This window comes from Neodiprion lecontei, chromosome 5, assembly GCF_021901455.1.
Source record: "Neodiprion lecontei isolate iyNeoLeco1 chromosome 5, iyNeoLeco1.1, whole genome shotgun sequence".
Taxonomy (NCBI): Eukaryota; Metazoa; Arthropoda; class Insecta; order Hymenoptera; family Diprionidae; genus Neodiprion; species Neodiprion lecontei.
In genome coordinates this window covers 15,134,138-15,157,629 of record NC_060264.1, presented here as the reverse complement: position 1 = coordinate 15,157,629, position 23,492 = coordinate 15,134,138, and the positions used below count along the sequence as shown (strand labels likewise).

The 23,492-nt window shown below is 41.8% G+C and overlaps 1 protein-coding gene across 1 annotated transcript; it reads right to left on the bottom strand.

Annotated features, from left to right (window-relative positions):
• Positions 1-15,522: 15,522 nt before the first annotated feature.
• Positions 15,523-17,592, bottom strand: LOC124294588 (putative nuclease HARBI1). The gene is made up of 4 exons (XM_046740484.1): positions 16,774-17,592; positions 16,365-16,661; positions 16,035-16,243; positions 15,523-15,936 (listed from the first exon to the last, which is right to left on the bottom strand). Exons 1-4 carry the CDS (start codon positions 17,113-17,115, stop codon positions 15,873-15,875), a joined length of 912 nt encoding a protein of 303 aa, XP_046596440.1. The 5' UTR covers positions 17,116-17,592; the 3' UTR covers positions 15,523-15,872.
• Positions 17,593-23,492: the final 5,900 nt, after the last annotated feature.

The following is a 23,492-nucleotide window of genomic DNA, read 5'->3' as shown; positions in this document are numbered from 1 at the left end:
AGCACCAATAAGTTTGCATTGTCACGCACTAGGTGTTTTGTAATTCGCGCAAACGTTTGACTCAGATAAAAGCTATCGATATCGCGATGCCTGCCCATGCTGAAGTATGCTCTGATATTATCTTGCTTTTCACAGGCCACATCATCGAAAATCATAACAGAGTTGGGGCGAGCACCTTCCGGTTTCACAACCTCATCGTTCTCACGAAACGGGAAATAACCCACACCCTGCACGGGTTCTAGTAACTTTTGGAGAAATTGATACTTTGGCTGGATGAGAGATTTCGAATAGACGTAGACATTTTCGAATCGCAATCCATTGCCGTGCGCGATGAGTGAGAGAAGAGCGTTAGTCTTACCACAATTCGATGGCCCGCAAAAAATTGCTCTCACGGTATTTGGTAGCAATTATCCATGTCATTTTCCCATCTTCCCCTCTGCGCGTCGAACCATTCTATAGAAATTCTCGATAGGTAGTCTATCGGGCCGATCTTGAAATCTCATGATGCTCCGTGAGCATGACAACGAGAACTAAAATGATGGTATATAAATTCTCCCTGTTTATAGAAGTCACGTTAGTTGTTGCCCGACTATGAGGACGTGCATACAGAAGAAATGCGGTGGTGGTTTGTTAAATAAAATCATTAATCATCTCCCAGTTGAATTGCACGTACCAGGGTATCAGTACTGCGGACCTGAAACAAAATTAGCCAAGAGGTTGGCTTGTGGCGATTTGGGGATCAATCTGCTTGATGCTGCGTGCAAAGACCACGACATTGCATACGCAAAGAATCGCGATATCACAGCGAGAAATCTTGCCGACAAAGCGCTCGCTGAGACGGCGTGGAATCGCGTCTTGGCCAAGGACGCTAGTGTCAGCGGAAAGGCGGTAGCCTGGGGAGTCATCAACACCATGAAAGCTGAATCTAAACTTGGAATAGGGCTTAGCTGCGAAGCTGTCGAAACTTGGAGTGGCTGCGAAAAAGAAATCTGGAACAGGTGGGAAGAATAAACATCGGAAGAGAACGGTGAATCTGAAGTCCATCATCACAGCAGCAAAGGTTGCCATGCAACCGGGTTATAAAGCCGTTGAGTCGGCGTTGGCGGGCGCTCGTGCGGCTGCGCGTGGGATTGTGAAGAATGCTCGTATGCCTCGCGTTATACCTGCGCCTGATAAAATTGGCGGCTTCCTGCAGTTTCTCATTCTAATTCTGGCCGGCCTGAGCGCTACTAGAGCTCTTGCGCGTGGTGCTGCGGGTATAGCTAAAGCTGTCAACGAAGCTAGTGCCAACAAACATCGGTTGAACGAAACCAAACGGCACAATACAACAATGGAGGCGATTGCTTTGGGCAAGGGATTATATCTGCGACCCTACCGCAGCGGAATGGGCCTGTACTTACGTCCGGCAAAAAACTGATGAAGCTACTATACACCGAGCTCTCACCAACATTGATTTACTCAAATATGCTAAAAATATAAAAATTTCGCATTTTCGCGGTGTTTTCATGCGGAATGATCTGACAAAATCGGGGGCAAAAATGCGAGAATCCGCAATTATTAATCTTGACGATAAAAACGGCTCAGGAACACATTGGGTTGCGTACAAGAAAAATGGTGGCCATGTTGCGTATTTTGATAGTTCCGGTGATTTGTAACCGCCTAAGGAGCTGATGAGGTATCTCGGTGTTGGTAGCGTTGAATACAATCATAAGAGGTATCAGGAATATGATACTGTGATTTGCGGGCACTTATGCCTGAAATTTCTCAGCCAACAGTTATAAAAAGACAAGTGCCGCAGGAGCGAGCATCAGTCATGTCGGAATCGTTGATGTTAACACTGTCAGGCACATCCTCAGTGCTAGAGGCTCAATATTTCCCCCCAATCGAGTTATCACCGGAGAAAAACTATGTTCTCGGACTCGTCGAGTTCCTCACATTCAAGTCAATACCCAATATGTATGAGACGTGTAATAAATTTTATCTGAAACGGGCGGACAACGGCAGAGAGAGCATTACAATACCCACGGGGAGCTATGAAATTGAGGATATCGAAAAATTTCTGCGTAAGGAGCTATTCTCCGACATCACCCTCAATCTGAGAGCTGACGACAACGAGCTGAACAGTGAAGTCACGTGCAATCATGTGGTAGACTTTGAGCCCAAAAATTCCATCGGCCGATTATTGGGATTTAAAGCGGTTGAGCTAGCACGAGACGTTACTCATGAATCTGAATTACCAGTGGCTATACTGAAGATTAATACTTTACGCGTTGAGTGTAACATAACCGCTGGGGCGTACACAAACGAGCGTCTAGCTCATACGATTCATGAATTTTCCCTAACCGTTCCATCAGGATATCAGATTGTCGAATTGCCTGCCAGCATCATTTACCTACCAATCGCCGTACTGTCGATACAGCATTTACAGCTGAGCATAGTTGATCAAGACGACGAGCTGACTAATTTTCGCGGTGAAACGATTACTGTGCGTATACACGTGAAAACACTGAAATAATGGGGATCGTGTTTGAGACGAGAAAGCTGGGTAAGAGTTATAAAAGTCAGACGTCATGGGCACAAATCATCAGTAGCCCGACACCTCTGACAACGTTTACACCGCCCACGAGACTGATACCGCTGAACGTTCGGTTTCTCCAGAGCCTGGGTCTTCGATTACGTGGAAATTTTGAAAAATATTAATAATTCGTGTCCGCTGTATCCCAAGTGTGTGTTACCATGGAAGAAATAATAGAAATACAGAAACCTGTGGTATTTGACGAATCGATTGCGCACTCTGAGATTCATGCCCATCAGCCGTATGCATCGTCCACCTTCCAGAACAACAATGAAATCCATATTGTTGTCCAACATCAAGACTTATGTCTACTGCCCAGTGAAAGCTCTCTACACATTGATAGAATAGCAAGGCGGGTTCTGAGTACAAACACCTTCTTCACCGACCGAGCCGCTCCGCGCACCCCTGACGCAAAGCTTTGAAGGTTACCCCCACTCTCGTCACATAAAACGTGCTCCGCCGTACTGACTTGAAATCAAAAACGTGCAACCTTACCGACAGTTGTATCGGTCGACGGTAAAAATCGCACTGCTTTGCCGGCAATTCTTATCGGTAGAAGGTCGAAATGATGCTGTTTCACCGACAATCTTACCGACCAAAGGTCAAAGTCTGTAGTGCTCGCCTGCCAACTGTAGAGGGCGCAGCAGGGGCGAGAACTTTTTTACCGTCCAGCATTCTTTTCCCACGACAGGACTGCTGATGTGCAACAATAACCACTCCGAATTCCTTTCCCACGGTAAGACTGCTGTTGTGTAACATCATCCACCCCCACATTCTTTTCCCACGTTATCAATCACGTGACATTCCAAAATCAATAGTTCCGAGAATTGTTTTTTATCCACTCGTATATCGCCGATGTGTGACATCAACCACCTCACATTCCTTTTCCACGTTATCAACCACGCGACATTCCAAAATTAATGGTTCTGAGAATTGTTTTTCACTTATCCGGATATCAGTTTGATATCAACCGCGTGACATTTTTTTTGGCTTGTAACTGCCATGTGAACTCGACGATGAATTTTGAACGGGTTCAGTCAAGACCAGAGTGCAAGGTCGACCGATAGCCGTGGATCAGCGGTGTCGGGTGACTATCTCTCTGGGAATGCCGAAAGGTGCGCGCGCATACACAAACATACGTATTTGATATCAATCACGTGACATTCCTTACCCTCCACCAAATTTCAAATTATGTGGTGGAGGAACGTTATATAAGTCAAAAGTGAAAACTTCATCGCTAGTCTGAAGCTGTTCTTCTTGCAAATGATAAGTGCTTTGGAACAACAACGTGAATTGAAGAAACGACTAGAACTGCTCATCAAGAATATTGGAGAAGTAAAACATCTGCTGAAAATCAAATCTGACCTCAATCAACTCACAAGAGATTTTGAGCACATAACTCGACAGTAACGATCATGGACTTTTTAATATTGAACGGAGTCGCTCGCCTGGAGACACTTCTGCCCTTGAAATAGCTTTCGGACGTCGAAGTATACTTCGAATACCGAGTCAGTGGCGTTCGTCGGGTTAAAACGAAATTTGGTGATAAAATCGTTCTGGACTTGGAGGATTCTTTCACGATTTTCCTACCGAACCGACTGACCAAAGCCCTCCAAGACGATGAAGATTTGTTCCAGAAGGTGACGACAGGCCAGTAAGGGGATACGTTTGCATCTACGCTATCTTGGCGGACCGTACGGTCAACTTGAATTCGTATACGTATAATCTGAGTATCATATTAAAATATCCGGTGTCCTGTGGAAGTCTTACGTTCAATAAACAAAAGAAAAAAAAGATTGAAATTATGAATATTTTTTCATTTATCGCCTAACCATCTTGTATACCTCCAATCCTACGTACGTCTTGTACCTTGTAATTACATCTAGAATCAGGTCTTAAAATCTGAGAAATTGCTACTTCGAAAACGACTAAGCAACGATAGAGGGTTTCGAGCTGCGTTTGCGTCTTGTAACTGTAATGTGAACTCTACGATGAATTTTGGACGGGTTCAGACAAGACCAGAGTGCAAGGTCGGCGGATAGCTGCGGTAGTATACATTCAGAGCCAAGGATCTGCGGTGTTGGGTTACTATCGCTCTAGGAATGCAGAACATAACTCGGTTTGAGTACAGCTCAGTCAAGGATGGAGAGCAAGGTTGAATCTTACATAAGCTTTGTATTGAAAAAAAATCTCTCATCAGAGCTAAGGTAAAGGTGAAAACGTAAAATTATTTCATGAATATTCTTTGAAAAACAGTTTAATCAAGTATAATTTTTAGGGTACAGTTGACAATTACTTTACAACGATAGTACAATAATTCTATTCAACAGTATCGTGACCAGGATGATATATTCGCCAGGAATGCGGGACCGTTCTTGTAGACGCTTCTGTGCAGTAACACAAATCGTACACCCTCGCCATCCGAACAGTACGATGATTTTGTAGCCAATTTTGAAGTATTAAAACGTTTCGTGCTGCACAGATTGCGTTGGGTATTGTATGACCGTCGCATCTTAGAGACACAGCTGAAGTTTTTTGCAAGGTTTGAAGCGACGGATAGTCAAAGTCCAGCATATCGATGATTTGAACTTTCGGGGCAATTTTGAGCAACCAATCTCGTTTTTCTTCTCCTTTTACGTACACGGTTTCAGCTTTGCACAGCCCGTCTTCAATGGTCCATTCAACTTCCTCAAACGGTATAGTTCCACAGCTCCAAGGTGAACCGTGAAAATCGCGTTCTAACCAAGAATTTTTGCTGTTGTATTTCACGTCCAGACAATCCTATTCGTAAGGTGGCTTGAAGAAAAACATTGATGGAGATGCTTCCGAGTAGATTGAAATTATAGCCAATTCTTTCAATGTGAGGGTATTGTTGAAAGGTCTGCGAAAGCCTTGTATGTCAACGATGAGCTCCATCTTTGAACTGTGCGAGATGGTGGGAACGGGTCAGCTTTTATATCAACTTTTTCACTCCACCACTGAGCGAGTTGTATTCGACAATACGATCGTGAACAATCAAGCAGTACGCCGATGTTTCAGCGGGAAAGTTGGCTTCAGTTTCAAATTCAAGACGGATGTCGACAGGTCCGTACTTCAAAGATTCGTTTTGTTTTGAACAGTCGATAACGAATAAGGGGACGTCTCGAAGGAGTTCACTTTTTGTCAACAACGGCTCGGGGTTCTTGTAGTAGGTAGCTTGGAAGTTTGCGTACATCTCGTACAGGAGCGCGTACAGATTACGACTCATGTTGAGGTTCAGGTTACCGTACGGATAAGATTGAGAGTTTAAAAATAGCTTGACATCCGTGATATTGCAATGATCGAAATGACTTGCGTTCTTGCCGGTCTTGTTTTTTCTACTTGTTTGGAAACCCAAAATGACGCAACGAGGTTTTCCAAGCTGAGTGGAAGTTTTCACAGTCCAAACGTGTTTCGATGTTGTGGGAAGTGAGGGATATTTACACAATTCCCAACTGCGGAAGCTCACCGAAATAGGTGGATCTTTCTGAATGAAATTTAGTAGGTCAACTTTTTTCTGCTTTGCGAGTTTCAAATACGATATTAGCTATTCCACTGCATTGATCGTGATTTTCAATTCCTCCTCTTGAGTCTGCATGATAGAGTTGACGTCAGTTTTTGATCTCGTCAAAATTGACTCATGTTTAGCGTTGACAACGATCTTGCGGTAGTCTCCCGCGAAACCCAATATCATGCTGAGTTGTATGAGTACGTCAAAATTACCCTCGGCATCGGTTAATTTTTTCTTCTCTTTTATATCAAGCCATCCAGCGCTCTCCATCAGCCAAGTCTGACCAGGGTGCAGGGAAGCGTAACCCTTCATAAGACTTGTCAAGCCAACGTTCTTGCTTCTATCAAACTCAACTGCATTAATTTTGTAGCGAATTTCTTGAAACAGATGACAGATCGCGTTGTCTACGAGCTGTGTGTTCACAGTAGCTGTACCATCAGGTTTGAGGAGTCGTCCATGGATATGTACTGAACTTTTGTTGGGTAATATGCATAAATCCTGATGCTGAACGGTGCTTCGAATTTCATCGCTGTTTTCGAAAGTTGACGAGGCGTAGGGTTTGTGAGCGTGAATCTCGTAATGCGCAACGGATTCGTCAAAGACGACTCATGTTTGAATGTTTAAGATTTCTTCCTTCATGGTACGTAGCAGATGATAAAACAGCAAAATCGGATTTTTAGTTGTCGGAAATTCCTCTTCCAAAAGTGGTCAGTTTTAGACCCAGAGCTATCAGGAACTCCACGTTTTGAGGTGTTGACGGTTCGAGAATCGTTCGATGACTAACTTGATCGGGGCATGCCGACTTAGTGATATACCTACTCTTTGACAGTCTGTTATATACAATTCCCATCGTTTATTGCGATTTAATATGTAGTCTCACAGTAATAACTTCTCCACGAAAATTAACCAGGTCTCCAGCTTGATCCACTAACCGGAGCTGAACGTGATCTATGGTCCTGACGGTGATCGGAAGGTAAATGATGTACGACGGTACTTCCACGATCTTATATTCTGGTGGGACAGTCGGGAAAAACTCGTGAATAGTGTGTGCTTTGTGTCCATTGACATAGGCGCCCGTTGTAATGCTTCACTCGACTCGCAACGCGTTGACCTTGAGTATAGTTACAGGCACGTCTGATTCGTGAGTTTTATCAACCTTCAATACACGTGGTGTAAATCCCAAAAATTGAGCAATGGAATCATTCGGCTCAAACTTAATCGTGTGGTTACATGTAATTTCGCTGCGTAATGTATTATTGTTGGGTTTGATAGCTAGCCTGATATCTGTATTTCTTAGCACGTTTTGAAGATACTCCTCTATGTCCTCGATCTCGTAGCTGCCGGTAGGCATAGTGATCACTTTATCAGCTACGTAAATTTTATTGTGACCGACATCAACGTTGGAAATCGAATTGAAGGTTAACAATTCTACCAAATCAAGCGCATAACTTTTACCACGAGCAAGTTCGATCGGTGGGAAATGTTGTGCCTCGAGAATCGAAGAGGTTCCTGAAATCGTTATTGTTAACGTTAACGAATTTTCCATGACTGCGAGTGGTAGACTGACTTTGATGAATGATGCACCATGTTTATATTGCTCACCACTTACAAGGAAACGTTTTCAGGTGTCCCCCTCCGATTTCGATGAAACTCTGGTATGTTATAGAGGGTCAAAATCGATGACACGCGTTTTTTTTTTATCGGCCCAAACTCATTTTAAAGGGGTGAAACACCCCTCCAAAGTTGACCACCTCCCAAGATGATTTTTCTGTTTTGCATACAAGGAGGGGATTTTGATAACTAATAATGAAAGTAATAAATACTTTGTCAAAAGTGATGAAAAACACACTTCGAATATTCTCAAGAACTCTTTATTTTAGGGGTTAACTTGTATATAGAAAGTTCATTTCTTACGTTAGAAACAAGATGTTCATCAGAGCTCAATGAATCCAACAGCACTGTGAAGAGCATGCAAGAATACAAAATACGTGCTTCCGATTTTTTCCCAAAAACTGAATTCTTATCGACTTTTGCCTCAATATTACGGATGACGTCTAGTATTTAGCCATAAATCATTGAATCACATTATATGAGGCTCGCATTCATTCTGGCCTCGCTCTCTTATCATTTCACTGTTTTATCATTTTTTTTCAAGAAATGTGAATATTTTTCATTTCAAGCAGACTATCAACTACTCGAAAATTCGATGTGTGTCATGTGTGAACAAGTTATATCTCTACTTGAATTAATTCTATAGCACAGATATTTGAGGGGTAAGGGCTGGGAAAAAGATAAACAAAAAACAAGTAGTGATTATAAGCCATTTTGCATTGAAAAAATGAATGAAGAAATTTTTTTTTGTTACTTTGATTCATACACTAAATACACCTGTGAAAAGTTTTGTAAATAAATTACATTTTCATATAATACAAAATTGTTGAATATGCACATGATTCTACTTCCTCTACCATGGCCACACCCTTTAAACAAAAACAAGATCCAAGTTTATCTATAAATCGCTTTATGGATGATAGTCGGTACAATAATGATATTCATCAAAAAAATGCTGTAGGCAAAGTGATTTTTTACACCAAGAACATCTGATTACTGCAACATTCGTGCAATCTTCGATTTCACGATTCGGATGAGATGACTGTCCAAATGCAAAATCGACGGGGTTATCAAATTCATCAGGTTTCTTTGCAATGAACCTGCTTTTATGCCAGGCATGACGAAACAAATTAGGGTATCGCGGGGATGACAGTTGGTTGTGAACTAAAGACTATAACTTCATGATATTATTTCTTAAATGTAAATTCAAATCATAATCAAGAAGAACTACGGTGTCTGAAAAATGACGAATATAATTTTTCCATATACGGAAGCCGAAAACATCGAGAGGTTAAATTTTTCCAGTGGTTCCTTTCGGTATCAATAAAGTCGTCAACTTTTTGTCTGGGGGTGTTGTCTCTTGCACAACTCTAGAACAATGCCCACTCCAAGAATCAATTAGAAGTAGACTCTTCGGTCCTACTTTTGGGATAAACACTTTTTCTAACCACATCTTGTAATGCTCTGTAATGAATCATTGTGATTAATACCGTTTGAATATATGCAGCGCAAAACAAGAATTATTATACCTAAAGTAAGTTTTCCTGATTTGGCAGCTGTGATGAAAACATTTGGCGGTCTGAATAAATGTTGTTCAACTATAGGTCCGAAAGTTCCGGATGGTTCTTTAAAACAATAAATAAAGGAGATAATAATTTTCCGTCTGCTGAAATTGTAATTGAATTGGAGGGGTAATTTTTGGGTGGAGAGAGATACGCCACACGTACGCCGACAAGTTATTTCATAAAGCAGCAAGAAAATTAAACAATATATTTCAAAATAGCGATAATACAAAAAAAAAGTAAAAATAATAACAATACTGCGGAAGCTTGTCCTCGCGATCCCAAACGCAAACGCTTAGCTCACAAAAAAAAAGAACGAGCAAACAAAATAATCAATCAAAAAAAGAAAAAAATATGAAGGGATCCCGAAGACCTCTACGGCCTACGTGCGCTAGTCGCTATACTACTCGTGACCGCTAATTTACACACAAAAAGAAACCAAAAGCAAAATCGGACGCGACGCGCTGCTCGCGATCATCCTCTACAGAACGGCGCTGATCGCCAACTTAATACTAACGGATTATGCAAATAAAATAAAAAAAAAAAGTAAACTGAAACGAGGCTCGTCGCGGCACCCGCGACCCTCCTCTATGAACGAGTATTTTTGTTAGCGCGCACCCGAGCTCCACTTTCTCTGCGACGGCGGGACGCGGTCGCGAATTCGAATGCTCCCCGTGAGACTGCTCGCGACCTACACGAGAACTGAGGCTGTATCGGATGAAGTAAAATGACCCCGTGTAACGGATTTCAGTTACACTCAAACTCGAGGCAATAATGTCTCGGCTCAACCCGTGACTCGACTCGATCTCCTCGATCCCCCCGAAATTAACGCTACTTCCTTACGCGCAACTCAGGCTACGGTCATCAAGCAAATGTATCGGCTAAAGAATCTCGAGTACAGTCGCTAACGCCAATCCTCACTGGCTATCCGACCTTGGCAAGCCTTTACTAATTATCTCTCGAGATTCTCTCGCAAGAAGGTTAACAGCGCTTACCGCTCCACATCCACGCGACAAAAGGGCCAACTCCCTCGTGGTCCCTTGCTGCCATTTTCCTCGCAATCACTTTATTTCCTCGAAACCCTCAAAACCAAAAAAAAACGCACGATCACTGTTTTCGATAGCCCTTGCTAACCGCCAGAACTAGAGTGATCTCGGATGGTCGCAACGCCGATCTCGTCACGCTAATCTTTCGTAACGTCATCACCCTAAGAATGCGCAACAATCGATCGGTCATCGATTTTGGGGATTGCGCAACTTGCCACGCACCTGTCGTCGCTACGCGGCGCAGAACTTAAGGCTAGATCGCGATGTCGTCTCCCGCGCAGCTCTACATAGTCCTGGGGTTGGGGGGGTGGTGCTCCCTAGTCGCTAGCTGGTCTCTCGCGGTTGCCTTGGTTGGGCGTAGGCGGGGTGAGCGGGGAGGCTGCGGCGCGCCGGCCGCCAGCGGGAATCGCGTCCGCCTTGGATTCCCGCGCTGCAGGGATCTGCGTTGCCTCCCCCTCCGCAGCCTCGGTGTCCTTCCCGCGAGATCTCCGCGGTTCCGCCTTGCCTCGAAAGATGTTCGGCGTCGGAGTTGGTCGCTGGAGGGTAGCCGGTGCACTCAAAAAAAAATAAAAAGAACAAAAGCCTGTAATATCTTGGTCGCAATGCGCTATTTCGTCCCTGTCGAAGCTCGGGTGCGTGACTCCAGTTCTGGCGCTCTCTAGGATTATTTCGCGACTCGATTTTCTAAACCCTGATTCCGGGATCTCGCCCAGGGTTCACGGAGTCTCTTGTAACGGGCAGGCCTAACCGAACTGCCACGTTACAATATATTTTGTAATCCATATTCGGAAATATGAGGTTCAACTCGTTTCAAAAATTCTTCAGCACTCCTGTGTAAATATTCACTATTTTCCACTGATTTTCGCATGATGAATTTATTGATTTTTCTGCTAGTAATGCGATGGATCTTCTTAAAGTGAAGTAACCACGTTGGCCATGCTTTAAATCGAAAATCCTCATGACTGATAAGTCCTTGGGCCTGTGAAGCCTATCTTCGCAGTTCCGTATCATGAACAATCAAGCCTGCGTCAATGGCATTTTTCGTATTCTGCAATGTATACTCTGATATGCGAGCCAATTTTTCCATGTATGTCCCTCCCTGGTTGATTTGGTGTGCCCAACGACGCAATTGTCGTACTGATTTGACTTTTTATATCTATGACGAACCGTATCAATTGAGCGATTTTTTCTCGTCTTTGCACTCCTCCAATATTCAACAGCTCTTTTTTTATAATCGTAACTTAAAGGTTCGTCATCTTCGGAACAGCTATCTTCAGGTCCTTCGGAAGGCGGCTGAAAATCTGCATCTTCCACTGCGAACGTTTCAAGATTTTTGTAGGGCTCTTCAAGTCGAGAGAATTTTCCTCAATCATTTCCACACTATTATATTCTGTCATGCTTTGTAATAAAATGTTTTCGGAGTTCAATACTATTTCACGTACATCATTTGTTAACGGGGACTCGGGTATATTCATTACTTCAAATGCTTTCCACAGAAGTTTAATAACGTTTATTGGATTCACTTTCATTGTGAACGTGAGAAGAAATTCAATCACTGCTCAAAATTCTGTTATTAACGTATTAACAGGCGCTAAACGGTTTCACGACTTTTCATATTGAAAATATCCGAGAGATACGCGTAATCGTTAAAAAAAATATCTGTGCCATAGAATTATTTCAAGTAGAGATATGACTTGTTTACGTATGACACACATCGAATTTTCGAGTAGTTGATAGTCTACTTGAAATGAAAAATATTTACGTTTCTTGAAAAAAAATGATGAAACAGTAAAATGATAAGAGAGCGATGCCAGAATGAACGCGAGCCTCAAACAATGTTATTCAATGATTCATGGCTAAATACTAGACATAATCCGCAATATTGGGAAAAAAGTCGATAAGAATTCAGTTTTTGGGAAAAAATCGGAAGCACGTATTCTGTATTCTTGCATGCTCTCCACAGTGCTGTTGAATTCATTGAGATCTGATGAACATCTTGTTTCTAAAGTGAAAAATAAACTTTGTATATACAAGTTAACCGCTAAAATAAAGAGTTCTTGAGAATATTCGAAGAGTGTTTCTCATCACTTTTGACAAGGTATTTATTACTCTCATTATTAGTTATCAAAATCCCCTCCTTGTATGCAAAACAGAAAAATCATCTTGGGAAGTGGTCAACTTTGGAGGGGTGTTTTACCCCTTTAATATGAGTTTGGGCCGATAAAAAAAAAATACGTATGTCATCGATTTTGACCCTCTATAACATACCAGAGTTTCATCGAAATCGGAGGGGGACACCTGAAAGCGTTTCCTTGTTAGAAATTTCAGACGCAAGTGTCCGCATTCAAATGTATCAGAATCCTGGTACCCTTCATGATTGTATGTGAGGCTACCTATGCCGAGGTATTTTTTGAGGTCTGAGGGTGGTTGAAGGTTCCTGAAACTGTCAAAATAATCGATGTTATTGTCGCGTTTCTTGTATGCAACCCGGTGTGTTTCCGGACCGGCTTTGTCGTCAAGGTTGATTATAGCTGACTCGTTTTTTCGTGGACCGTTTTCGGGCATTTTGTTTCGCATGAAAAAACCGCGGAAATGCGGAACCTTGAAGATTTTTGCGTATTGCAACAAGTCCCAATCAGTCAACGCTCGACGTGGTAGCATCGCATTTAGTTTTTTGGAAGATGGAGACCAAGACCTGTTTTGTACGGTTTCATATGAAGCCCATTGCCCAACGCGATAGCTTCCATAGTTTTGTTGTGTCGTTTGCTCTCTCCCAGTTCTCGTCTAGCAGCACTTGCATCGTTCACAGCTTTTGCTATACCTACCGCACCACCGGCTAACGCGCCTAAGTCCGGCACTAAATAGGCGAAAATAGGAATCAGAAACGGTAGAAAACCACCGACTTTTGAAGGTACCGGTAGAACGCGAGGTGTTCGCACTTTACATTTACCACCCGCTTTTTTAACGGCGTTCTCAGCTCCCTTCAGCGCAGATTCGATAGCTACTTTTGCATCGTTGCTTGGAACCATAGAACGTTTTGCAACATTTATAATTTTTCTCAAGGTCACATTTTTTGACTTTCGAATTCCCATTCCGAGTTTTGATATTACTTTCATTGTATTAGCTATTGCCCAAGCGGCTGCCTTCTTACCCAAATTTGCGTCCTTTGCGAGAACCCGTTTCCAAGCTTTCTCAGCCAACACCCTATCAGCCTCGCTTCTAACTTCAAGATTTTCACGATTCTGCGAGTAAGCAATGTCGTGGTCCTTGCAAGCTGCGTCAAGAAGATTGATTCCCGGATCACCCCGCGCGAGTCGCTTTGTTAATTTTGGACCAGGCCCACAGTACTGATAACCAGGTACATGCAATTCGACTGGAAGGCTGTTAATGATTTTATTCACCAGACCCTTGCCACGATGTTGCCGCCTGCTGCTGCTTCGTTCACCTCTGTACGTGATCATGTTTGTGCGTTGACTGAAGCAAAGTGCTTTAAAACGGGGTATTCATATCAAATCCGATCAGTCATGTCCGAGATGCGGTTTGAGAAACAACCTACTAAGCTTCCCGTGATGAATTTTAACAAACTTTCGGAGCAAAATGTCAAAAGGCACAAACGGCACGGTAAATTACTCCCGAATAGTGTACGTGCAATATTCTGTGGACCGTCAAATTGTGGTAAAACTAATGCGTTGCTCACACTTATAACCCATCCTAACTGACTCAGATTTGAAAATATTTACATCTACTTGAAATCTCTCAACCAACCTTAATACCAATTGTTGAAGCAATTGTTGGACCATGTTGAGAATACGGAGTATTTTGCGTTCACTGAGCGTGAGCAAGTGATTACACCGGAACAAGCACGGCCCAACTCAATAATCATATTTGACGATGTAGCGTGCGAGAAGCAGAACAATATTAGAGCCTACTTTTGCATGGGTAGACATCACGACGTTGACTGTTTCTATCTCTGTCAGACGTACGCGCGTATTCCCAAACATCTCGTGCGCGACAACGTCAACTTACTCGTGTTATTCGAACAAGACGATATGAACCTGAGACACGTATACAACGACCATGTGAACACCGATACGTCTTACACCGAGTTCAGAAGTATGTGCTCTGCATGCTGGAACGGTGAGAAGTACGGGTTTCTGGTGATCGACAAAGACTGTGAGCTCAACGAAGGACGATACAGGAGGGGATTCGATTCTTTTGTTAGCCTGGAAAAGAAATGAAATCTAACGTTTTCGAGCGAGAGACGCAATAGCGTTGCAGACTCAGTTGCGTCAACATGCAGAGCTCTGAAATTTCCAAGCAAAAAGATGTCCTACACCAGATAGCTCAAGCAAGTGCTGCGATCCGTCGAAAACACAGATTGCTCAAGTCGGGCAAGGAATCTACGGCCCGTATTCATAGTCAGGTCTCAAGGCGGTGCTTAAGACCGTCTTGGTGAAGATCGTCTTATTCGTTCAAGACCGTCCTGAGATGCTATGTATTCATAGTCGGAAAACAAGACGGTCTTCGTCAAGAATTTGGTCTCAAGCGCTAGCTTATTTCATTCAAGACCGTCTTGGCGAAGACTGAGCTTGAGACGGTCTTATTCGACGTTCGGTTATGTTCGGAATATTTCCGATGTATCCCCCAATAAGATGCTCGGATTTTATTTCTCAGCCTGTGCAAGATATTCGTATAGGCATGCAGCTCTTGAGTATTTTTATAGTTTATGAACCCAACAACGTTAGCGCCACGTAGAGGAACTAAAAAACGGGAACAAATCGCGTACAATTTTTTGTAGTGGGGGTATAGCTATAAAACGAAGAAGAAGAAGAAGAATTTTATAGTGTATGTTAACCTATATCATTATGTTTAACCTATATCATTATGTCAACCTCTATACCGGTTATTGATAAATAAATTGTATTGATATGTTGAAAGGAATCCCGGTGCAGACTTGCAAAAAAATGCGCGTGAAAGGGACAACCTTTGATCTTCAAAGTTCAAAAGAGCAACTTTAGTTCCATTTACTGGCTGTATTTATAATGTATTGAATATTTTTACGTAGACAAATTTTCATAAGTATTGTCGTAACTATAAGACTGACGCTTAGTACAATTACGTACATATCAGTATTTTCATGAGTAAGTGAGGGGTTTAAAAATAAAATGAGAACCAATGATAAGTTATGAGTAAAATATGTATTCTAATGTTAACTGTTTGTACAAATTAAATTCAATTTTATTAAATATTTGGAGTATATTCATTCTAAAATCAATTAGTCTTTACAATTAAATTAACTTGATATACATATATTTTGATTAAATGAATAACCGTTCGATTAGAGCTTCGCGTATTGCAAAACCCTCTCCAGGCTGCCAATGCGGTGCTTGAGGTGGCAATTCATCCGCTTCTTCTTCTTCGATGCGATTATCTTCCGGAAGAGCATTATCCAATGTTAGTGATAAATTGTGTAGTACGGCACAAGCTACAACAATTGTGATAGAGCACAACAATTTGGTTCCCAAGCCTCGGGATAGGCAAGGAAAACGTCACTTCCAAACTCCAAATGTTCTTTCAACAATTTGCCTTGTTCTGCTTTGTACGTTGTTATACCTATCAAGATACCGATTTGGTTAATTCACACATGTATACTTTGTCAATTTTATGACTACTTATCGAAATCTAAAGTAATGCGATAATCTTTATCTTACCTTTGTTGAGCATCTGTAATTGGATTTGCCAGCGGAGTCAGCAGAAATGGCAAGCACGGATAGCCGACATCTCCAACCAGGGTTCCAGTAAGTTGTCTCTCATGATACCGCATGTAAATTCGTGAATTTTGGAATATTCGACTGTCATGGTTACTTCCAGGCCATTCCGGAACCACATCCAAGAATTCCATATTGGGTCCGACAACTGCCTGTGGTATCATTTGAATTAAAAGTACCGATTTTCATGGAATAGTATTGTTTATTTGTATCCTAGATAAAATTAATTGCAACTTATGGTATTTGTAAACGGTTATCGCCAACGCGACATACCTGTACGTTGAGGGAAAAATATCCCTTACGATTCCTATAAACCTCCTGCAGGTCTGCAAATTTCGTATGACATAATCGAATGTGAGTGCAGTCGATAGCGCCATCAACGCCAGGTAAACCGATACCCTCCCTGCGTGCACCAAGTTGTCTGAATAGATCTCTGTTTGCGATCATAGCAGCTTCCGTACTAGGAATTTTGATAATTGCGTGAATCAATGATGCAATTTGAGCCGATACTCTGTGTATTATCCTCGATACTGTAGACTGCGATATAGTCATCAGATCTCCGTTGACGAGCTGTACAGTACAAAATGTATTAGCAATCATTTATTCCATGATCACAGGAAGCAATGAAATCACTTTATATTTTCAGTAGAATGTCAGGAATTATAATCACAATGATCCTTACTTGAAAGCTAGCGGTAGCGTAAAATCGTAGACATATTAATAATTGCATGACAGGTGGAATTGGTAGACCACGATTATTGGCACTGACTAAGGCAGCTTCAATTCTAGGTAGTATTCCGTACATAATACCATCCTTTGAAAATCGGAATCGCCGTTTGAACTCCTGCTCGGAATAAAACTCGAACGGGTTTTGACCATCTCTGATGTATCTCTTCGGAGCTCGCTGTACTTCACCCTCGTCTTCGTCATTCGGCCCAACGTTGACCATTGCAACCACCTCAATCATATTATTCATTTCTTCGATCTGATCGTAGAAATTAAACATATCTTGCATATTCGCCATGTCAATAGAATTTCACTATTCACTTCACTTCACAAATTTTTCAAAGCGAATGCTCTCATAACCTCTATTTCAATTGCAAGTTTCCGTTGCTACCCTTTTACAGTAAATAATCCCGTCCCAGCTGCACTTTCCCAAACATTCCTTCACAATCTATTCCTGTTAATTTATATTGTTCGAATATAATATTTTCCAAACAATTCGTAATTATCAATTTCGTACGCATCAGAACAATTGAGTAATATTTAGGCAACAAGCATTTGCTTAAGTGCAGTCCGAACTCGACTTGATCAAGATACGTAAATAAGACTGCGTTAATTGACTATGAAACGTTGCGTGCTCAAGACCATGCTTATTTCAAATAAGACTGGACTATGCAACCTTGTAAGCACGCTTCGAATAAGACCGACTTGATGAAGACCGTCTTATTTGCCGCGTCTCAAGACCGTCTTGTTTGACGTCTATGGAACCGAACGCCATCTTAAGGCCTCGTATAAGACCGTCTTATTCGAGTCCGGTCTTAAGCACTGACTATGAATACCGGCCTACGACTCTGAAATGGAGTGACGTTCTCAAACCAGCAGTGACTCCGTTACTAGAACTGGTGAATGTTACAAAAGATACTAAACCCGTAAAACAAGAGGTGCAAGAAATTAAAGAAGAAATAAAGCAGATGAAAAATGAAACGAAAAAAGAAACTGTCTCGGAAATGGACGAGTCCTTTGCTTCGGCAGGAGATGAAACAATCGTAGAAACACCGGTCGAGAAAATCGAGGATGAGTATTTTGCACTGATAAGAGATGCGAAGACAAAAGGTGAATTGGACAACGTGTACGGTGTACGCAACCTCTCAAACGGACTAATGATTGGTGATTCGTTGATATCTTTTGAGAGTGACTACATTCGTATTGGCGATACGCGTTACCCGAAGACGAAGGGTTTGCTGGAACTTTTGTTCAAAAAGAAGCCTGACGGTTCTTCTGTGTGCGCCGGAGATCGGGAAAACTTTAAAAACATAATCCTCGCAACGAACGCGCATAAAAAGTATTACTCATCCGATGGGGCTGTTCGAAACGATAACAGTTACAAATTCAAAAATGTCATTGCCGAATTGATGGATTATTCCCCATTACCTCGCCGACAGTGTAAAGGTCTACTTCCGCAAGCTATGATCACTCGACAAGGTGTTGAAACGGAAAACGTTTTCTGGGATGATCCAAACGAGTTAGTGGAGCGTCTTCGATTACTCCTGGCATCTCAGGCAGCGGGAAATCCGAGTCGCAATGACGAAATAATCTCCATTATCGAAGAGCTACGCGAAGCAGGAATCATCTATTAAGCAGCTCCCATCGTTTTTGCATTTATTACCGAGATAAGCGTCGACGTGTTTGGACGGCATCTGGATGAAAACACGGCCGCGAGCACTCGCGGTCCTCCGGGTGTCGGATTTCAAATAACAGCGGACGGGCATTACGATATACGGAACAAGAGACTGTGCAATGTTGCAGATCCCGCAGAGGCGAACAATGGTGTAACTCTAAAAATCTTGGGACGAAAATTCAACGTGCTGCAAAAACAAATCGACAACCTCGATCAAATGATCAAAGCTTTCGAGCTCACCACGGAGAAAGCCTTGGATACCTTTTACACAGACTTTGAAACAGGCAGAGACCTGTCGATTCGAAACGCTGATAACATTCCTCAATTGGACTAAGAGCCCCGACTAAGAGCGTTGGAATATGAACGAGGAAAAGCAAGCACTGGTGACGGAACTGCATAAGCCTGCACGCCGGAATTACCCGCTTCGACGAGTAGACGTGCGCGGCATCGACGAGACCTGGCAGGCGGATCTTGTTGATATAACGTCATACGCTGGACAAAACAAAGGCTACAAGTACATGCCCACAGTCATTGATATTTTTTCGAAGTATGCGTGAGCTGTACCGATAAAGAGCAAGTCTGGAGATAATGTTACGAAGGCAATGGAATCTGTGTTTGTTCAAAGACGGGTGCCGAAAAATTTACACGTCGACAGAGGAACGGAATTTCACAACTCGAAATTTGAATCTCTTATGATACGTTACAGAATCAAACTTTACTCCACGTACAGTAATTTGAATGCTTCGATCTGTGAACGTTTCAATCGCACGCTGAAAGGTAAAATGTGGAAACGGTTCAGCATGCAAGGAAGCTACAAGTGGCTCGATATCTTATCTGATTTGGTTTCGGCTTACAACAACGTCAAATACTGAACCATAAGAATGAAACCGTCGGATGTCACCGTTGCAAACGAGAGGCTGTTATTACGTCAGGCGTACGGAGGGCTTCGAGCGATACCTACCGTATCGGCAAAATTCATATCCGGCGACAAAGTTCGAATCAGCAAATTCAAAAATGCCTTCGAGAAAGGTTACATTCCCAATTGGACGACTGAAATATTCACGATAAGTCGAGTGGAAAATACTCATCCTGTAACGTACAAGCTCAAAGACTACCGAGATCAACCCATCGCTGGTGGTTTCTACGAACAAGAGCTCCTCAGGGTTGAACATCCGGATATCTATCGGGTGGAGAAGGTGCTCAAGAAGCGTGGGAGAAAAATATACGTTTAATGGTTAGGTTTTGACAATACACACAACAGTTGGATAAACGAATCGGAGATGTAACATTTGAATAAATTAATTTTTTGTAAAAACTTATGTGCCTCTTTATTTTATACCCGACACATAACAAGTATACATCTTTATTTTTCAGACAATCTACAAACATATGCATCGTTGTACAATTTTTTATATTTGGGAGCGTTCTTATTCACTATCCTACATAATAATATTTTATACATCATGGTACAGTTACAAATTACAAAGCTAAGGTGTAGGCTTGTAGCCCCACGGAAGCGTGTCGGTTGTGTTTTGAAACACGATCCGCTTTTCGTCATTCCAGCTCAGTGCCCATCTTCCATCAATTGGAGAACTTTTTTGTTCGCTAGAAGCATTCCATAAACGTTGTCAAGCGGATAATCAGACGTGTCGAATTTGTGCAAGTCCTCCTTCATATGTTCGAATATGTCGGGGACGGTAAAATTGTAAATTAAACTGTCGGTATCCGTAAGCATTAATTTTGCTCGGTTGCCGAATTTCTGCTTAATATAATTATAATGAAAATCGTAGATATATGTTTTAGCCAGATCCATGATGGAAAAACCTGCATACAATGGTTTATTCAACTTGACTTTCGTCTCACTCATTTCGACGACAATTATATCTTTTTCGAAAACGGTGCAGCTGTGAAAATTGGGTTTGGCTATAGTAGCTCCAGCACCGTATCTTTCATCCCATTTTTTGATCAGCCTGACATCTCTATACTATCTAACATTTTCCATTGTTTTGCCAAAAACTGCGTTGTTCATCAGTTTGTAAAAATTTTTCTCGAATTCGTTGTGAGTTTTTTTGCGCAAATCGGTATTCAAATCTATGTATTTTTTGAGCCCCGGGGTTTGTCTGAATTTGAGAATTTTGTTGATTTAGAGTAATTTTAAGCCTAATTGTAAGCATTGTTTCAAAACGCTATAGTGAACAACGTAGTTTTTCTTGGAAAGTACCGTGGTCGTCAATTTCGGTTACTTACTATTCGAGATCGGAGGTATATAGTGCTCCGGACACAGTCGTCAATCCTTATCAATTTCATGCAGTTCCTCAGGATATTCCCAATCCACCTCCAGTATGTAACCCAACTCCGCATCGTCCGAGATGGTAAGAACGTCGCATTGTCCGAAGTCTGATAACCATTCGAAGGAATTGTATGGCAGAGCAAAGCTCATAGCAGCACCGTACAAATTATCAACGTCAAAGTACATGAGATAAGATTCTTCGACCTCAAGATCGAATTCCTCTTCCATGTACATGTTGTAAGCCTTTGCGTATCTGTTCGAGCACTGTGACACACCACCACGAATACGTTTTTCGATGAACATAACCATATCCATGTCGGTGAGAAGCTTGAGCTCGACGTCGGTACACTTTAACATCGCATCAAACGACAGACCGGGCGCGGTGTAATAATGTAACGGGTCCAGGTTGTTCATTGTCCAACAGCTCTGTCGAAAGTTTTGAAAAACGTCGGCTAGTAAAAACACGTCCGTCTGTAAATACAAGTCCGAATACTCTTTCAAAGTTTGAACGTTAAAAGTTTGCCAAACTTTACATGCATGTGCATAGTCGTCGTCTGATATATCCTGATCACTTAATTTTGAGTAAAATTGTTGTTCGGACGGTAGCCGTCTGTCCTCGAGCTTTTCCCAACTGTCTATGTATCCGTACGGGAACACTCCTTTTCTGGTGAATAACTGAAATTTATCTGAGCTACGATAAAATTTTCGTGTGATTAACTTTTGATCATCACCGAGATACGTTGCTAATTTCTCAAGACTACTGGGCATGAAACGGTACGAATCTACGAATCTAAACTTTATATCTGTCCCCTCGACATATTTTGTGAAAGAAATGTAGTTTTCTTTGTTCACGGGTAGAAGCTCAATTGTGCCCTCGAACGATGTAGCCAGTGCTTTGATCAGAAAATGTGAATCGTAACCTGACAGACTGTAGAATATCACTGGGATAGCCGCGAATTTTGGTAATTTGGATTACAGCTGCGGTGAGCAGCACCACGGTACTTTCCCGTGAAATGGCAGTGATCACGATGTTTCACGTCTGTGAGTGTAAACGGTTTTTCACAAATATTTCACACTGTTGTTGAATGAAATTCGTTGATTTGATTGGAATTGAGCGGTTTCATCGGTACAACAGTTTTGAAATAAACTTCTAACGAATGTGCCAATTCCGCTAACTCATTCACAAACCATTGAATGCAAGTCTCTCCACGATTGATTTTGAATTTTAAAAGCGAATCGTCAAACGCACAATGTAGATAGTAAGCTATACTAAACGGAAGATGCTTCTGATAAATTGTTCTTGTACCCATCTTTTTGAGCGTAAGTTCCAGTAAACATTCGAGATCCGTGTCAATGCAGATTAGAACGGTTTCTTTGTGCTTGAAATTTTTGAATTTCAGTATCTTTTCCTCCTCTGTAGGTAGAATAACTTTGGTTTTGTTTAAATTTATGCAATCCACATTGTGCTTTGTCAAACATCTTTCAGATTGAAAGCAAGTCAAACATCTATCGCACAACCAAGTACGACACTTATGCTTAGAAATTTGAGATCTTGTTAATCGAGACAGATTTCGAATAAAAGTGAAATGAAAGATTCTATTTTTTTCATAATTTTCCATATCAACATCATCATCGTCATCGTCAGTGATTTCAGTTTCTATCGCTTAAAGAAGAATTACAGGTTTATTAGACTCATTCTGACTCAGGTGAATTGGTACTATTTCACTTTTTTTCCGATCACCTTGGTCTATACCATAAACGTTAATCGAAAGGCCGTTAAGCTTCTCAGATTTTGAAATGGTGTTTTTGTCTAGAGACAAAGGAAACTTAATACCATCATACCGTAGCACTAAGCTGAAATGCGGGTACGAGCTGATCGCGTTAGGATGGTTGTTGTCGGCTGGGAACAGAGCTGCGGTGACCGACCAAACAAAGCAGTAAGAGTCGTTGTTTCTGATGTTTACCACAGCCTTCATATCACTGATATGCTTAGGTAACGGGGTGTACGTGAACAAACCGCCTCTTAGTGGCACGTACTTGTTGATATTCACAGTCAAATTGATTATTTCAGTCAGCGACCAGCCTGAATCCTTTTCCTGGAAATCTTTCACCTTTTTCAACAAACGCTACGTCGCGTTTTCGATGAACCATTCATTGATATCCGTTGTCTGGAGGATGATTTCATTTCTCGTATTAAAAACTTTGATCTCTTCCACCGTGCGATCATCTTTTATAACTTCAAATTTACAAGCCAGGATAACGTTGGCTTTCAAGCTACTGTCTTTTTTCAGAGCGTTTTTTAGTCTCGTCATAGCTAGTACCTTTGCGTCTTCTAGAAATCTCTCCACATCTTTATGCTTCAAATTGACGATGGATCCAGTTCGAAATCTCCCCTTGAAAGCTGATTCCCAATCTTCCAAGTAAACTCGATCGCTTCTTCTTACTTTCCGCGTACCTCCGCCCGTTTTCTGAGGACGTTTGAATTTTTTCGCGAGTGCTTTCAAGAGTCCGATCGTTGAGATAATTCTTATTTTTTCTCCAATCGATGAAGCCTTTCGCAAAATTTTGTTCAGAAGCCGAATATTTTGACTTTCAAATTTCATTTATTTCTGAATCTCTGCTGTTGATAATGATTTGTCCACGATCTTGTACGCCGATTCCATAATATCGATCAATCTTAAACACTTCGCGGATTCCATTTTGAGCTTTT